Source organism: Antedon bifida, chromosome 11, assembly GCF_963402885.1.
Source record: "Antedon bifida chromosome 11, ecAntBifi1.1, whole genome shotgun sequence".
NCBI classification, from domain to species: Eukaryota; Metazoa; Echinodermata; class Crinoidea; order Comatulida; family Antedonidae; genus Antedon; species Antedon bifida.
This window is the reverse complement of record NC_136236.1, coordinates 18,986,613-19,002,444: the sequence shown is the minus strand read 5'-3', so window position 1 is coordinate 19,002,444 and position 15,832 is coordinate 18,986,613. Positions and strand designations below refer to the sequence as shown.

The following is a 15,832-nucleotide window of genomic DNA, read 5'->3' as shown; positions in this document are numbered from 1 at the left end:
TTAATCATTTTAAAATAATAGTAATGATAATGGTAAATAAATAATTATTCTTCAGCTATCACCTGATAGTTACTAACAATTCTGGAATTTGTTACCTTTTTTTTAATTTTTTTTTTCAAATGTAGTCCTTTCCAAAAATATTTTTAATTTGTTTATATATATTCTTGTTCACATACATTCCATAAACACTATTTATACAATAAACTAAACTCTAATATCACTTTATGACTACAAGTACATGTACATACACAGTAACCTAATTGGCAATTCATTTACTATCACATAAATTGGTTTTTTTAACCTGATGTATTTTTAAAGATTTATGTACGTTTTTCTATGTTTATTCAAAAGCCATTTTATAGTACAATAAATCTTCATCAAACATTTTTTCAATCAATTTGGTTGCCAGTACACAATTCGTTTCGGTAGAATGTATTCCTTCATAATAATGTTTTGATAAATTAATTTGTTATTTACTTCAGATAATTTTAGACAAACAGAACAATCGTGTGTCATGCAAATCACATTATTATTATTTTGTTAATATCGATTGTAAGTTTGTGAGTCTATAACTACGACAACCTTGTTTGTTTGTAAGGTATTCAGAATATTTAATATTCTGAATACCTTACAAACAAACAACGCAACTCACTCGCTATGTTAACGTAGAGGTACTCACAATTAGGCCTATTGAATCTCTTGATTCAAACAAAGCCACCGGATTTGATGATGTTCCACCAACAGTTGTAAAAGAAGTAAAAGTACAATATGTTATCGTCGTTCACACATATTTTAATCTATCGCTTCAAACTGGACTGATACCATAGTTAAAAGAAGTTAAAATCTCCAAAGTAGTTCTGATACATAAAAAAGAGACCGCCATTTGGCTTCAAACCATTGTCCCATATCGCTATTGCCTAAATCTAAAGTTTTTGAAAAGATTGTTCATAATCATTATCTAACCAAGTTTAAAGTGATAAGTAACCAAACAAATTATTAGTGAATATGTATTATTACAGAGGAAAGGAAATGTGACATTTTTAGGTGTCATTTTAAATGAAAATCTAAATTACTGGAAACATTACATACAGCATATAATTAGCACAAATATGTTTAGGGCAATGGAATACTTATAAGAGAATTCTTTCCTCAAAACGTCTGTACAGTCTGATGACACCTTAGTTTTACCTCACATTCAACATGGTAACTTAGTATGGGGTAATACACGTTAGAAGTCCCCTTTTAAAGAGATGTAAAAGGTATTACTTTCTCTAAATTCAGACAAACTTTAGAGCTAAATAGGTAAGCTGAAGTAGCCTTTTTAAGTAGCCGCCTGAGATAAGTTGCCTGTATGTAATAAAGATGAAAACACAGATAGCAAACGTTTGGCTGTGACTGTCCTTCCAGACGGCAGTTAAAATTCAAGTATGAATGGTCCGGTTAAGCGATTAACCTTGGTTAAAACCCGCATAAATACTAAAATAAGCGTGTAAAGTGTTTTAAAAGCTATAAAAAATAAAACCAAAACTTACAATAATACAAACAGTGGTACCGACTGCCGACTGCACAGCACACGATTCTTAATACACGCCTCATTTATATAGATCTACGGAGGTAATTCATCACTGAACTTTGCGAATGTCCTACGATCACCGATAATATGGAGGTATGGTTTGCATGTATTGTTATAATATCCCTCATTTAGTGTTAGTTATCTGTAATGCGACTTGATAAATTTGATAAGTAAAGGCGCAATATACAAAGCTACAGCTAATTGAATGTTGGTCACCTCTTAACCTGTATTATCCAAAATAATGTGTTCACGCGAGAAGTAGTAGTCTAATGATAAATTTGATCTGTCTCTTACATAATGAAAGGCTGCATGGAATTTAGAAATGTATAAATTGCCAGGCAATAAGTACCGAATGTATGAACCAACTTTATATACAATCGAGTAAGTTACGCGCGATTTACCGAATGTTGTCCTTAAATAAATTTATATATAGACAAGATGGTTCTCGAATACCCGTCTTGCCATCCCCAAGACCAAGAGGTCGTTTGGCGATAAGTGTTTTTCTGTTATCGGTCCTAGATTGTGGAATAACTTACCATCTTATATTCGTGAAGCCCCAAATGTGCAATATTTCAAGAAAATGTTAAAAACCTATCTCTTTCCTAAATAATGTTAATGAAATTACGGTAACTTTTTGTATAGGCCCTCACAGTTTTTATATATATATATTTTTGTATTTTCATTCCATTTTCTATTTTTTGTTTTTTGTAAGTTTTGTTGAGTATATAGTGTTTTCTATTGTAGGCCTACAGCGCTTTGGTCACTTGGAAAAGCGCTATATAAATCCAAAATTAAATAAATAAATAAATTAAATAGAATACATAGGCGTACTAATTTTAGCTGAGAACTATGCTGTTGTTCAAATTAGTAGAATGTCATCCGTTAAAGTTAACGTTTACGTGCTCAGATAAAACTCCATATTAACGCGCGCGCTCTAATGCACCATGTTCAGATTAAAGTTGGAGCACTGCCTTTTAAAAGGCCTAGCTTCCCGACATGCATTCGACTTAAGATCGATAAATTGAATAATTATTGCTCTATGTTCAACTCATAAAAATTCATTTTGCATATTATTTGACGCATCCCTACATAAAAATGAAAACATTTGTACTGGGAAGGTTTTAACCTACAGTACATTAAAAACAAATCCGACAAGGTTGAGAATGTAGGACTGGAATGAAGAAGAATAACCAGATGATTATCCAGCTATTGATAGCAATTTTTTGAGCTTTAACTCTTCCCTGCTTTAACCAATGCAACTGACTCCCGTTCTGGGGCGGGTATCTTTGCTAGTTAGTATACAATTTAACTAAAAAATTACTAAAAGTAGGCATATATATGCCTACCAAAAACCTGCATTCAACTTACATCTGAACCAGAACTTAACTCTATTTACACCATGTTTTGTTTTATAGGAAATCAGGGATACTAGTGCCGATTTAATTACAAGACACAACTTAAATGCAGCTTATACTGTTGTGCAAAATAGTCCTCTGTGTATTCGTACCCCAATGCTCCATCGATGTCAGCAAATATTTGACATAGAGGAAAACGTTCAATTACACTTGAAGTTAGAAAATTTACAAATGACAGGTAGGCTTGTTAATTGGTTTTGTTTTATTTATGACAACGGCTAAACATAAACACCACAGAAACAAACACATTTCATGGTAGTGATAGAAACAGTACCACGAATATGTATCAATAACCTTCTGATTCTCCATCCAAACTATTTTAATTTGTGTTTTTATGGAGCCCTGTACCATTGACTTGAATAAAATTATGCGTACAAGCATTTATTTTCTACCGACAACCAGTGAATTTAATTTAAGAACCATTCCGCTAGATAATTAAGTGACGGCCAACAGATTAAGAAGTGACGGCTTCGACCCTTAAACTACCAGTGTTGACTTGAACGGCATTCCGTAGTTCCCTATCTTAATTTATTTGCACCAAAATCAATTATAACTTCAGGTTCTTTCAAAGTAAGAGGATTAGCCAATCAGATGGCACATTTACCCGAAGCAGTTGTCAAGGGTGATTGTCCAGTAATCACAATGTCGTGCGGGAATTACGGAAAAGCACTAAGCTATGCCACCAATAAGCTTGGTATTCGGTCAACAGTAGTAATGCCAAAGACGGCGCCAAATAATCGAGCTGTGTTGATTAGAGTAAGTATTTGATTAACAAAAACAAATTCTTGAGGAAATTTCCCGAATATAAATGTGTATAGGCCTATATATATGGAAAATTTACTCATGTTAAAAGCAGACATTAGTGGATCGTGTTTTTTTTCAGAATGTAGTTTAGCTGCAGTTCCTGTTATCCGTCTGACAATTCCGGTTTGATAGAGATTCCCGTATTTCGGCGGTCCCTTTTGGGGTTCGGTTGGCTTTGTACTTGCGCGTCCCTTTGACTAATGATGTGACTCTTGTGATGCCATGTGCTTCCTCAAATATACATAAAGTTATAAATACAAGGAATCAAGCTCTTAAGGCTGTTCTACTTTATTAAGTAATGGATGGAGACCCTCGTGGATTCAACAGAACCTATGATTCCTAACCCAAATCATTTTATTTTTTAATCCATTTTCTAGATTGTATTTTTGTAGATTTTTTTATTCACATCAAATATGTAAGACACATATTTACCTATTCAATAGATACTTTCTTTTCTCTCTCTGCAGCGTTATGGGTCAAAGGTTGTAAAGGTTGATGTCAGTGAAATACAAAGTAAAGTAGATGAAAAGATTGCTAATGAAGGCATGTATTTCTTACATTCATTGGATGATCTTAATCTGATAGCAGGCCATGGAAGGTAGGAGGGTAAATTCATGCAGTTGTAGAATATGTCAAGAAATCTTATCTCTAAAAAATGTTCCACTTAGATTATAGTTAAATAATTAGGTTCAAACATGGATGTAGCGCACGGATAAACTCACCAATCAGAAGCATGATAATATATAGTTTCATGTCCTTATAATTTGTATACGGACAAATCATGTAATTAGCTGGTCGAAACAGTGATCTAAACTAATACTTGGTAACAGTTTATCTTCATGCTAGACAAAAACTGAATTTTATTTTGAGCAAGTTTTACGTTGTTTATAAGAGGCTTTCTTCTTTGATTACAGTGTAGGACTTGAGATACTTGAAGATGTTCCAAATCCAGAAATCGTGTTAGTGTGTTGTGGAGGAGGAGGTTTACTTGCTGGAACAGCTGCAGCCATCAAACTACATTGTCAGAATCCTTGCAGAGTATATGGTGTTGAACCTGAAACAGGTAAGACCTACAATGGAGTTAGTCGACAATGATTGTAGATAATTAAATGTCTTAGTAAGATCCTACAATGAAATAATTTAATGGCATTGTGCGACATCGAATTGCCACGACATCTACGTACCTGCGTTCTACATAATGTGAGTCCAGAGTTTTCGGAACTAGAGATAAATGCCATGTGTTGCGTCTGGTCAGATGAAAGGGGCTACCCGTACATTTATAGATGTTGTGCCGCTGCACAATAATTAAAAGATGAAGGTGTTGGTAAAATGACCAGGTAAAATTACTTTGGCTAACATGCAGTGCTTGTTGAAGGCATGGCCTGGTAAAGGGATTTCAATGTACTGGTGTACATATCTTGATCTGTTTTGCTGTTGCACCTAATTTTGTGCTATGTTCCTCTTGTGCTTGGAGGATGACTGTTGTTGATGAAGGATTCTGGTGGTGTCACAAGTACATTATTGGTTTCTATGTATCGATGCATTCTCATGTCACAAGTACATTATTGGTTTCTAAGTATCGATGCATTCTCATGTCACAAGTACATTATTGGTTTCTAAGTATCGATGCATTCTCATGTCACAAGTACATTATTGGTTTCTATGTATTGATGCATTCTCATGTCACAAGTACATTATTGGTTTCTATGTATCGATGCATTCTCATGTCACAAGTACATTATTGGTTTCTATGTATTGATGCATTCTCATGTCACAAGTACATTATTGGTTTCTATGTATTGATGCATTCTCATGTCACAAGTACATTATTGGTTTCTAAGTATCGATGCATTCTCATGTCACAAGTTTCCACATTTTATTTAAAAGTTATTTTTTTTGCAGCTTGTACCATGTTTAAAAGTCGAGTTATTGATCAGGCTCTCACAGACCACACCATTCACTCTGTGGCACCGGGGCTATGTCCTCCATTCGTTGGTAAGACAAATAGTAGGCAAATGTTTTGTTATTGTCACTGTGCTATCATGAACTTTTGTTGCTTTCAAACAACCAGATTTTTACTATAACTGAAACTAACGTGACTGTGACTTTTGAATAAAAAATACTCAGCCTGATAGAATATTTTATACCACACCCACTGTGATATGATTCAATGCGATATATATCAGAACACATTTACTACAATTTTCACTTCTTCAACCTTTGGAGACCTATAGCTTAATTCACATTCACAATGCTCTTAATCTCTATTTTTCTCATCGAAGGTAACTATTCATTCGCACATAACAAGAAATTTGTTGACGACATCCTTCTTGTAAGTGACTCAGAAATTATCTCGGCTGTGAAACATCTTTACAACGCAGGGTTAAAGGTCGAACCATCTGGTGCTGCTGCCTTTTCTGCTCTCATGCATCATAAAGTCCCAGACGTTTCTGGAAAGACAGTAGTCGTGGTGATTACAGGTGGTAACGTTTCTCCAGAAGAACTCGTCAATATATTTGAAATGTAGTAGGCCATATTATTATATAACACCTTTCATTTCTTTATTAGCCATAAAAAAAACACAATCTGAGAAGGCAAGGAATAACCACAGTTTAAATTAAAACTTCGACCCATGGGCCGGTTACTCCATCACAGAAGATGACATTTTAAAAAAAATAGTTATATATGAAAATACTCAATAATAATTTTTTTTAAATACAATATAGTCTATCGGATATTTACAAGATTTTAAAAATTAGCTTAACATTTTACAATTAGGAAAATAATAATATAACAAATTCTATAGACAAAATAGTTATTTAAATATAAAAAACATTAAAAGAGAAGATAAAAAGGAAAATAGATCACATAAAACAAGCAAAACTCTGGTAGGATATGGTCATATGATTTATGTTGCACGGATAATTTCAATCATAACATCAAAAGGTACAATTATAAAAAAGGTTCAAATTTATTTGCTCTTGTAATATGTAATTAACTTAAATCTAAAAGTTTGAAGGGAATCCAAAAACAACAGAATATTTAAGTTCGTTAAAAAGAGATATAGGCAGGAAACTTGTGTACGATTGAGTATTTAAGTGCATGGTGTTTAAAAGTAAGGCTATTTAAATATCTGGGAATGGATGCAGAATGGAATCAAAGGTTAGTTTAGGTTGTGAACAACAGAGGCACTAGAACGGACACCTGGAGGATCCCCGACGTAACAGGGGCCCATTGCGATTTCGATCCCATATAAACAACGCGCTGGAAACGAACAGTTAAGAAGGATTTTACCCAGTCCCAGGTAGAACCATTAATGTTAAATTTAGTGGAGAGTTAAAAAAGGACATCAAGCTCAAAGGCCTTTTTAAAATCAAGGAACACAAGATCAATTCTATGAGGCTTTCTGGCATCTAGAGTTTTGGACCAATCGTAAATGGCTTAAGATAATTTTGAAGTATCATAATAGTTTCACCAAAAATTAGTCGAAAAAAAATCATTTAACTGAAATACAGACGTTGTTTTGTTCAAAAAATAACTTTGACTTCCAGTCAAAGTTTTCGATCAAAACATATCTCATAATGCAATGCGCTTGTTTGGCTACTCTGTATGCATAATCATAAAACTTCCTCGCAATCTGTGTGAGAACACCTTCTCAACCGTAACGAGTTGTAAACAATCCTAATTAGCATCATTTGATTTGATTTGATTTATTCAATATCGGCTCATTACAATTACAACAGAATACATAAAAATATATAATGAAACAAAAAGCCAGGATTGTCAAAAGCGAACCCAATGTAAAACCTGTAGAGGCAATTTGCATATGTGTTAGCAGGTGTAACGAATGGCATGCAAACCTTTTTTATTCTTTGTCTCTCTCTCTCAACTACCGACCGTCGAACAAGCAGGACGTATTTGTTTTACTTACCGTTGTTTGTTAACTCAAGAAACTTTGCGTATCCTGTACATGTACAGAAGAAACTGTATTATCGGAATATATTATGTGTATAATTACGGAGCCAAATAAGAAGCTACTAATGATATTTGGACCCAATGCATGCTCTCACAACACAGTATAGTGGGTAAGTTGGATCTCATTAAAGACCTATTCTTATCTACAACAGTCCTCTCTTAAAATACGACAAGAACTCTGCATTAAATTTGATAATAATTATGAGTATTTAACAAATATGTTATTTGTTTTAATTATGGCTATTATAATATGATATGGGTTAGGGTTATATGGTGAAAATTAAACATAGTATCAATAGGCTAAAGTATAAAGATATACTATATTATATTAAAATGAAATATAAAATGATAAATAGTTATTATAATAAATAATTATGTTAGACCTACATTTCCTTATTGTAGTCACTTGAAGAAACTTTTTCCTCAAGCTATACATAAAGTTAAATATTACCAATAACAATATGCCTCTCTCAAAGTACGACAACTTTGCAATTAAATTCATGATAATTATGATAACATGATAATTGCAGTTATGATACAGTATTAACATGTAAACTAATTTTCCCAATTGATGCAATGATAAGTAATTATGATAATGATAATCATGAAGACAATTAAAATGATAATTATTACTTTGAAACTCAACAGTTCTTTTCAGAACTAATACACGTGGTGTAGGCCTACCGCAAACTTTATATCAACATTCGATTTCGCCATGCAAACCTTCAAACAATAAATTATTAATTCCTTACAATACATTTACGGCATCAGCGAAATTGAAAGAACTAAAGCAACAACATTTCTTGGCATTTTTATTGACGAATACTTATCTTTTATTTCTCATATTAATACAATTTCATTAAAACTATCGAGAGTGGTCGGTGTCCTCAATAAACTTAAACATGCCTTGCCTTCCTCCGTTTTACTATTAATTTATAAATCACTTTTTTTGCCACATTTAATTTATGGTATAACCGTTTGGGGTTTTACTTCAAAAATTAATTTAAACCGTATTTATATTTTGCAAAAAAGAGCTTTAAGATCAGTTTATAATGTTCATTACCTCCACCATTCTGCTCCTCTTTTTGTCTTATCTAATACACTTAATATTTACGACTTACTTACAAAAAATGTTGCTTTATTTATGTTTAAATTCAAACATAATCAACTGCCCAGAATTTTTGATACTTATTTTCAAACTTTTAGTTCAGTTCATAATTATAATACCAGAAATAAATTTGATTATGCTTATGATTGTTTTAATACGGAGGTTGGCAAGCATGATATAACTTTTCAAGGACCAAAAATTTGGAATTCTTTACCAGATGAAATTAAAATTATTAATTTTATATCTTCATTTAAGTTCAAACTACATGAATACCTTGTTTCTACTATTATTGTTTAAGTTGATCATATATCTGTCTTAAGTTAAATAATAACTGCATTTGTTAGGTTAAATGTCTTTTTTGTTCATTATCATATTTTATATATATTTCTTACCTTACCTTATTTTTAATTATGTTGCCTGGACCCCACATTTTAAAGTATTTAGCATTGCTTGTACAGTAGAAATAAATATTATGTATTGTTAAATATGTATACTCTGAATAAACTTGGAAGCTTAGCCTATTTGTGTTGTGTGTAAAATAAGAATTAATTAAATAAGATAATTAATAGGAAATAATTATGAATATTTAGCGAAAATAATATGTGTTTATGACAATTATGATATGATACAGTATAATGGTAAAATAAACAAACATGTATTATCTGTTATTAACTATGTATAACATTTGAATATGTATAAAAACATATTTACGGAAATAAACTAGATAGCTTCTTTGTCGATATTAAAAAGTCATTTCTCAAAAGCGTACCTGTAAAATGTTGCTTCGAGTAGCAATCTTATCTTAGTACCCGTTTCAAATAATATGGCTTTCCGTCTCATTGATCTTGTCTTATCCATCGACAAGTGAAACACAAGGACACAATCTGTCTCTTGCCGTCAGCTTGCGGATCGACTCAATATAGTAGATGGAATGGTTTAACCGTGAAATAATACAGTTTTGACTTCTATTTGGTGTAAAGAGCTACAGAAAAAAAAATCCCCAAAAAATTACATTTTGAAGAGGTCATTTGAGGTCACCGACTAAAGAGAACAATACGATTTTGTAGATCACCTAAATAATAAATAAATAATAATAAAAACATAATTAAAACAACTATATTTTATTCTTTAGAATAAAAATAATAACAGGCAATATTGGAAGTGCTGACTGTGCTGTACATGTACACGTAGAAATCACACTCACTGCGCATGATTTAGAACTACGTGCGACTGTATTTGTTATAATCATTATGCAGAATTCGTGGTTATTGTGGCGCAAAAACTCGTTATCTGGACAACCCAGTTTCTGCGACAACCCTGTACTATGTACATATTCCCACGGTGTCTGTCAAGCGGCGTGAAACTGATCCTGTCGCAGCCACAGATAAACCCTTTGAGCTCAGCATCCTGTTGTGAGATTGCCCGATGTATTAGCTCACATAGCCACCGTCATACAGACGAAATAACGCCGTAGTTGGCAGCATCAACATGACGTGACTCTTAGGGGAGAATCATGTAATTCACAGCGGATTGAGATTAAATTGTTTGTGGAATGCGCTATATAATAATAAATGCATTAACTGTATCATAGAAATTAGGTTATGAATAAGGTAAAAATAAATGTCACAATATATAAGATACCATTATCATTTTGCCAATACACACTACGCTAGGAAATTTACAATTCTTACCATCACAGTACATGTATGTATGGAACCGATTGCTGGTTTCAATAAAAACTCTTTTTATTGTTTCTTTGATTTCAGTACAATATTTATTGTTTACTTAACAGTGAATGCCCTTGCTTGCTTTAACTACATTTGGTTCAGCAGGTTTTGTGCTGAACTGCCTTTTTTCTACCACTTTTTATAAACTACACAACTACTTCAAAATCACACATTAGACAATAATATACATATATGTTACAGTGTATTCAATTCTATCCCTCCAGTTGCATTTGTCCTTTTCACTACATGCCATGAGATCATTATTACATCAACCTTTTCAATGCCACTTTCTTGCTATGGATTTGACATAAAATTTAATGACTTTTGTCTTTTTTCTTCTCTTTTTCTTGATGTGTTTCTTTCTTTTCACGTCTCTTCATTGACGATGTACACTGCGGACAATACCATTTTCCTTTAGGTGGATTTAAGATGCCAACACAACCATAATGGAACCATTCAATAGGGCACTGTAAAATAAAAATATGCATAAATTAATTTTTTAAAATGACTCGTTTAAGCATTTTAATCTCATCTTTATTGACATTGACGGTTGTAAACATACATACATGTTTCAAGAAGCACTAAAGCTTAAATGAATTACTGTAATATAAAAAAAATTGCACATTTAGCGGGAGATGACATAAAAAATATAGGGAAAGCCATGATTACCAGGAGGCTTAGGCAATCACTGATACTTACATTTGGATTGTCACATCCTACCATCTCTCCATACGACACTTGGTTACAGATGCAATAACGAGGCTCATTTGGATCATATGTCCATTCTAACGGCACGCTTGGATCTTCCGGTAACGGTGGCACAAGAGGAGCATCTGGAGTATCTGGTAGAGGGGTTGTTTGCTGTTGGTGAAGCTGCTGAAGCTGTTGGTGACGTTCTTGTTGAGCTTGATGCTTCTCCCATAAGGCCTGAGCTTTTGCGGTTTGTCTATAAAAAATATATACCGTACAGTAAATCATTGTTTAGTTTTTAATATATTTTTAACGATTATATTATTATTACTTTTTTTATAACTACAGGGACAGACAATGTGTTATCAGCAAAAACATAATTAATTACTTAAAGATGTCCTTCAAAAGTCTTTTAGTTTATAAGCTCTGAATTCATAACAATAATAATATAACTAGAATTTAATTCGTCACTTTGACGAATTATAGGTGATCATTTTTATCATTTTAATGAAATTAACATTTTTTAAACATGCACGTACGTTAACATACGATCGTAAAAAGCTGATGTACGCCATCCTATGACATGATGCATATACACTTATAGTGCTGAGTTGTACCTATTATGTACAGTATATACTGTATATCTATATACAGTGTAGCATAGGTGAAATTACTGGACCCACATCATGTTCAAATTTGTTGGTATGATGGAATTATCAAAATAAACTCGAAGATGACAATTTCGAAAGATAATGAATTGAGCAAATAAATATAAGGATTGGAAGAGAATTTGATACGTAGAAGCGCAATGCGCGCTCATTGAAATTTGTATAACTTCGACTAAAGAAATATAAAAACTACGTTTTAACTTCAACTGGCCATATGATAACATCACAACATCCGATAGGCTTAATTTTTATATGAATTCATATCTACATTTCAACAGCTTTCATAATAAGTTATAATCTTCAAGGTCATCTTTAATTCTGAAGAGCTATTAGATATTCAAATGTATGGTGTAGCTAAAATTACACGACCTAGGTTATTCAAATTTTTACGCGTGATGACGTCATCGAAATAAAAATGTTGACAACTCATGAGAAAGATAATTAAATGAGCAATCATATACAAAAAATTGAGCGAAAATCGGGCGCAAAATAACCGAGATGCGCTCAGTTGAATGTGATAATCTATGACAAAAGAGAAAAAATTTTTTAATTCAAGTGGCCATGTGATGACGTAATACCATTTTGTACGTCTAATGTGTATATACATTTATATCTACAACTCAATGGCTTCCCGAATAAGTTAAAAAATTTAGGGGTCATCGTCCATTCTGAAGAGTTATTTTCATTTAAAAAAAGACATATTTTTCACCATTTTCAGAACTTTTGTGAAATTAATGTGCGCATTTTGTCATTTTTAACATGCTCGTATAGCGTTATTTTAAGTCGGAACGAACTCAAATTCGGTGAATGTACTAAGGATGGTGAGTAGAATGCGATTTCTACAAAAAAATCGTATTTTTACGCTTTTTAAGAATCGCGCGCTCAAAAACGCATTTTTGCGCAGTAATTTTTTGAAACACGCAAATGGCCTAATTCATGCTCTAAATTGATTAAAACTTAATTTTGAGCTTTTTAAATTTTGAACGCGCGATTTTACGCGCATGACCCTACGTGCGCGTGCGTTTTTACTTGCTAATATTTTTACCCTTGACCTGAAGTTTACGTGTAATAAATTTCATTAATATGTGATAATGAATTATGGAGATATGATTGATAATGTGATTTCACAAAATGGCGTATAAATGACGTCACGGATGAGTGATCACGCTGAAAAGCTTATTAGGACTAAGTTAAAGTATTTGAAAGACATTGTGAAATTTTGGTAATCATTGACATTAAACTTTTTTAGATATTTGTTTCACAAAATAGTGCCCAGAAACAATAATAACAATAAATATTTGATACAATAACAATAGGTGATCATTTTATTCTAAATGATCACCTAATAATACAGATTTCTAGAGCGCACTTTGCCACCAAAGGTGCTCAAGGCGCTTTTGAATGCTAATAGTATGCATATCACCTCAGATTAAATGCACAATAAAATTGCTAATTTAAAATGGAAAGAATTAGGCCTATGACTATGTATAAACCTGGCCAAAAGCTGAGTTTCTAATACTTTTTTAAACGAATCCAAGTTAGTAAATTGGCGAATTGTTTGATATAGGCTGATGAAGCAGAAGCTTGTCGCCAGATCGTAGGTTACGCTCTGGAACATAAGGCTTAATCAATTCGACACTATAGTTAGGAGCCATCCCGGTTATACAATTTACTTGTAGATTTTAATGTTTTTTCTTTAGCATAAACATAAGGTTATGTTCAGACATAATGGTTGGCATTATGGTGGTATAAAATATGGTAAGCTGCTTGTTCACACACAAACATATTCGCAATCTAAAAATCAGAATTACTGATTACTTATGTTATTTTACAATGATTTAGTTATTAAAGAAGTAGCAATCTCTAGCCATTATCATTCCTGATTAAGATAGCACTATTCAATGGCCTTCCAATGTGAACACCAAGGCACTAGTGTGAACCAACCCTAAATAAATCAACTAACTTGCGTTGTCTTTGGCTTCTGGTGCTCTCTGATGAAGCTGCCGGGGAGGCTGAACCAATGGTGAAATCCTTGGTGATTATGGTAGGATCAAAACCTACAGAACGCAACGCTTCAAAACTTGCTTTAAAGCTTGCCGTTCGACGTCCCTGATTCATCTGGGAAGAAGAGTGTAAACAGAAAATATTAGTGGTTTAGCTTGAGCTTAACAGCTACCAGTAATGGAATAAAAGAGTTATTTAAGTGTTTTTGTTACATGATTTTATGGAAATAGGAACCTCATCAACATGGCTTGGTAGTTATAACAACATTGATGCACTTATTGGTTCGAGGGCCATTAAGGATCAGTTCCTTTACTGGAACTGGAGAGGCCACCCTCATTAAAGATGGTATTAAGTAAATAAAAATAAATCTTTAAATTGATAAACCAACCATACTGTCCGAAAAATCCACCAAAATCAGTGGATTTCAAGTATTATCATAAACTGTACATTACTACTTGCCTGTAACGTATTAGAAACTGCCAAGCAGCCAACAAATCCAGGTATATTTCAACTGTTAAAGCACCAATCGTACCCAGACTTAATGATTAGTACTATACTTACTTGTAATGTATTAGAAACTGCCTGAGCAGCAGCCAACGCCAATGGATTGGAGCTATTGGCGCCAACCGTACCGAGACTGTATGACAAACTGGCTGATGAAGATGACGTCACTGGTTCTTTACTCTCACTCTTGACGCTACTGCTGTTGCTACTACTGGAATGACCGCTGGATAAGGTGCTTGAAGTATTTTCAACAGATGTCAAGGCCAACTTCTCTTGTGTTTGCATCTTCTTTTCTGAATGGTTTTCTGTTGTGTGGTGTTTTCGTTCTAGAATTAAAACAATTTATAGACATTATCAGTACAATAATTGATATTTGGCGTGTAGTGCATTTTTCCATGCTGTCATTCATGTTTTTTATTGTTTGTTATTATCAATTGATGTATTATAAAATTACTGCATCAAACAAGTGACACGTGCATAACTACAACATAAACGATATAATACAGTAAATAAGTATGCTCTTGATACTATTAATTCTTTTCTTTCCACTATTTAGTTATTGAGTTGACTACATACAGTATGTTCTGAACATGACCAGAATGACTTTTAGACTCAACCTCTGTGTAGTCGCATTGCGTGACATTATGAAAACAAAAGGCCCATAATAGAACATTCCAAATAAATACATTGTAAGCCTTGGTATTAGTATCAATGTATCGATAGACATACTGTACATAATAATGTTGAATTTCTGATCTAAAAAAAGGAAAACTTAAAGACCCCTTCCCTGCAATTTTGGACGTTTTTTGGAAAATAATACATATATATCACTTTAAAAACATTAAACCATGTCATTCCTTGTCTTAAATGGTAAATTATGATAAAAAGTGAGAAACAATGCACTACCTAAGTAGCTCGCGGCGATCGACCTCTCGTGGACGGTCTTAGGCCTAGCCTAGCTAGGCTTAGTTTTGTAGGCCTAGCTGGTAAACATCGGTAACGTACAAACATCGTACGCCAGCTATATACCTAGCCTGACGTTGTATAGTTGCTGCATTAATTGTCTTTCTATTTTTGCCAGACTCCGTTGATACAAATTGGGGAAAACCCGGTATTTTCGCTGAAAAGTTAGGAGTCTTCCATTTGTTTTGGTCTCTCGATCGAAAAGTGGGCGAATTACAGGTGAAAAACAAAAATATCAATCCGCGCGCAATGCATTTTGGGATTTATAGCGGGCCGCTATAATTATTAGAATCGACTTATTTTTCACATTTTTAACCGTTTAAAGACGAAAAAAGTTATCGCAATAGGACCATACAGTATTATTTTTACATTAAATATAGTTTGTGATCTTAAATTAGATC

The 15,832-nt window shown here is 33.1% G+C and overlaps 2 protein-coding genes across 5 annotated transcripts in view; one reads left to right on the top strand and one right to left on the bottom strand.

Moving 5' to 3' along the window:
* Positions 1-2,974: 2,974 nt before the first annotated feature.
* LOC144856534 (L-threonine ammonia-lyase-like) lies at positions 2,975-6,328 on the top strand. Of its 2 annotated transcripts, XM_078714551.1 has the most exons (6): positions 2,975-3,166; positions 3,548-3,744; positions 4,260-4,390; positions 4,707-4,855; positions 5,695-5,787; positions 6,075-6,328. In XM_078714551.1, the coding sequence occupies exons 1-6, from the start codon at positions 3,085-3,087 to the stop codon at positions 6,317-6,319; spliced, it is 897 nt and encodes a 298-aa protein (XP_078570677.1). In that variant the 5' UTR covers positions 2,975-3,084; the 3' UTR covers positions 6,320-6,328. The 2 variants fall into 2 exon arrangements, with proteins under 2 accessions (XP_078570677.1, XP_078570678.1); XM_078714552.1 differs by lacking the exon at positions 5,695-5,787.
* Positions 6,329-10,603: 4,275 nt separating this feature from the next.
* Positions 10,604-15,832, bottom strand: part of LOC144856524 (inhibitor of growth protein 3-like) — a 141,231-nt gene continuing 136,002 nt past the window's right edge. For 2 of the 3 annotated variants that reach the window (XM_078714538.1, XM_078714537.1), the window contains 4 exons: positions 14,526-14,794; positions 13,924-14,078; positions 11,302-11,548; positions 10,605-11,069 (listed from right to left, as the gene is read on the bottom strand). In XM_078714538.1, coding sequence (XP_078570664.1) covers positions 10,917-11,069; positions 11,302-11,548; positions 13,924-14,078; positions 14,526-14,794 — 824 coding nt within the window. In that variant the 3' untranslated portion in view covers positions 10,605-10,916. Of the gene's footprint in view, positions 11,070-11,301; positions 11,549-13,923; positions 14,079-14,525; positions 14,795-15,832 lie in introns of all 3 variants that reach the window. The other variant, XM_078714539.1, reaches the window with a different exon arrangement.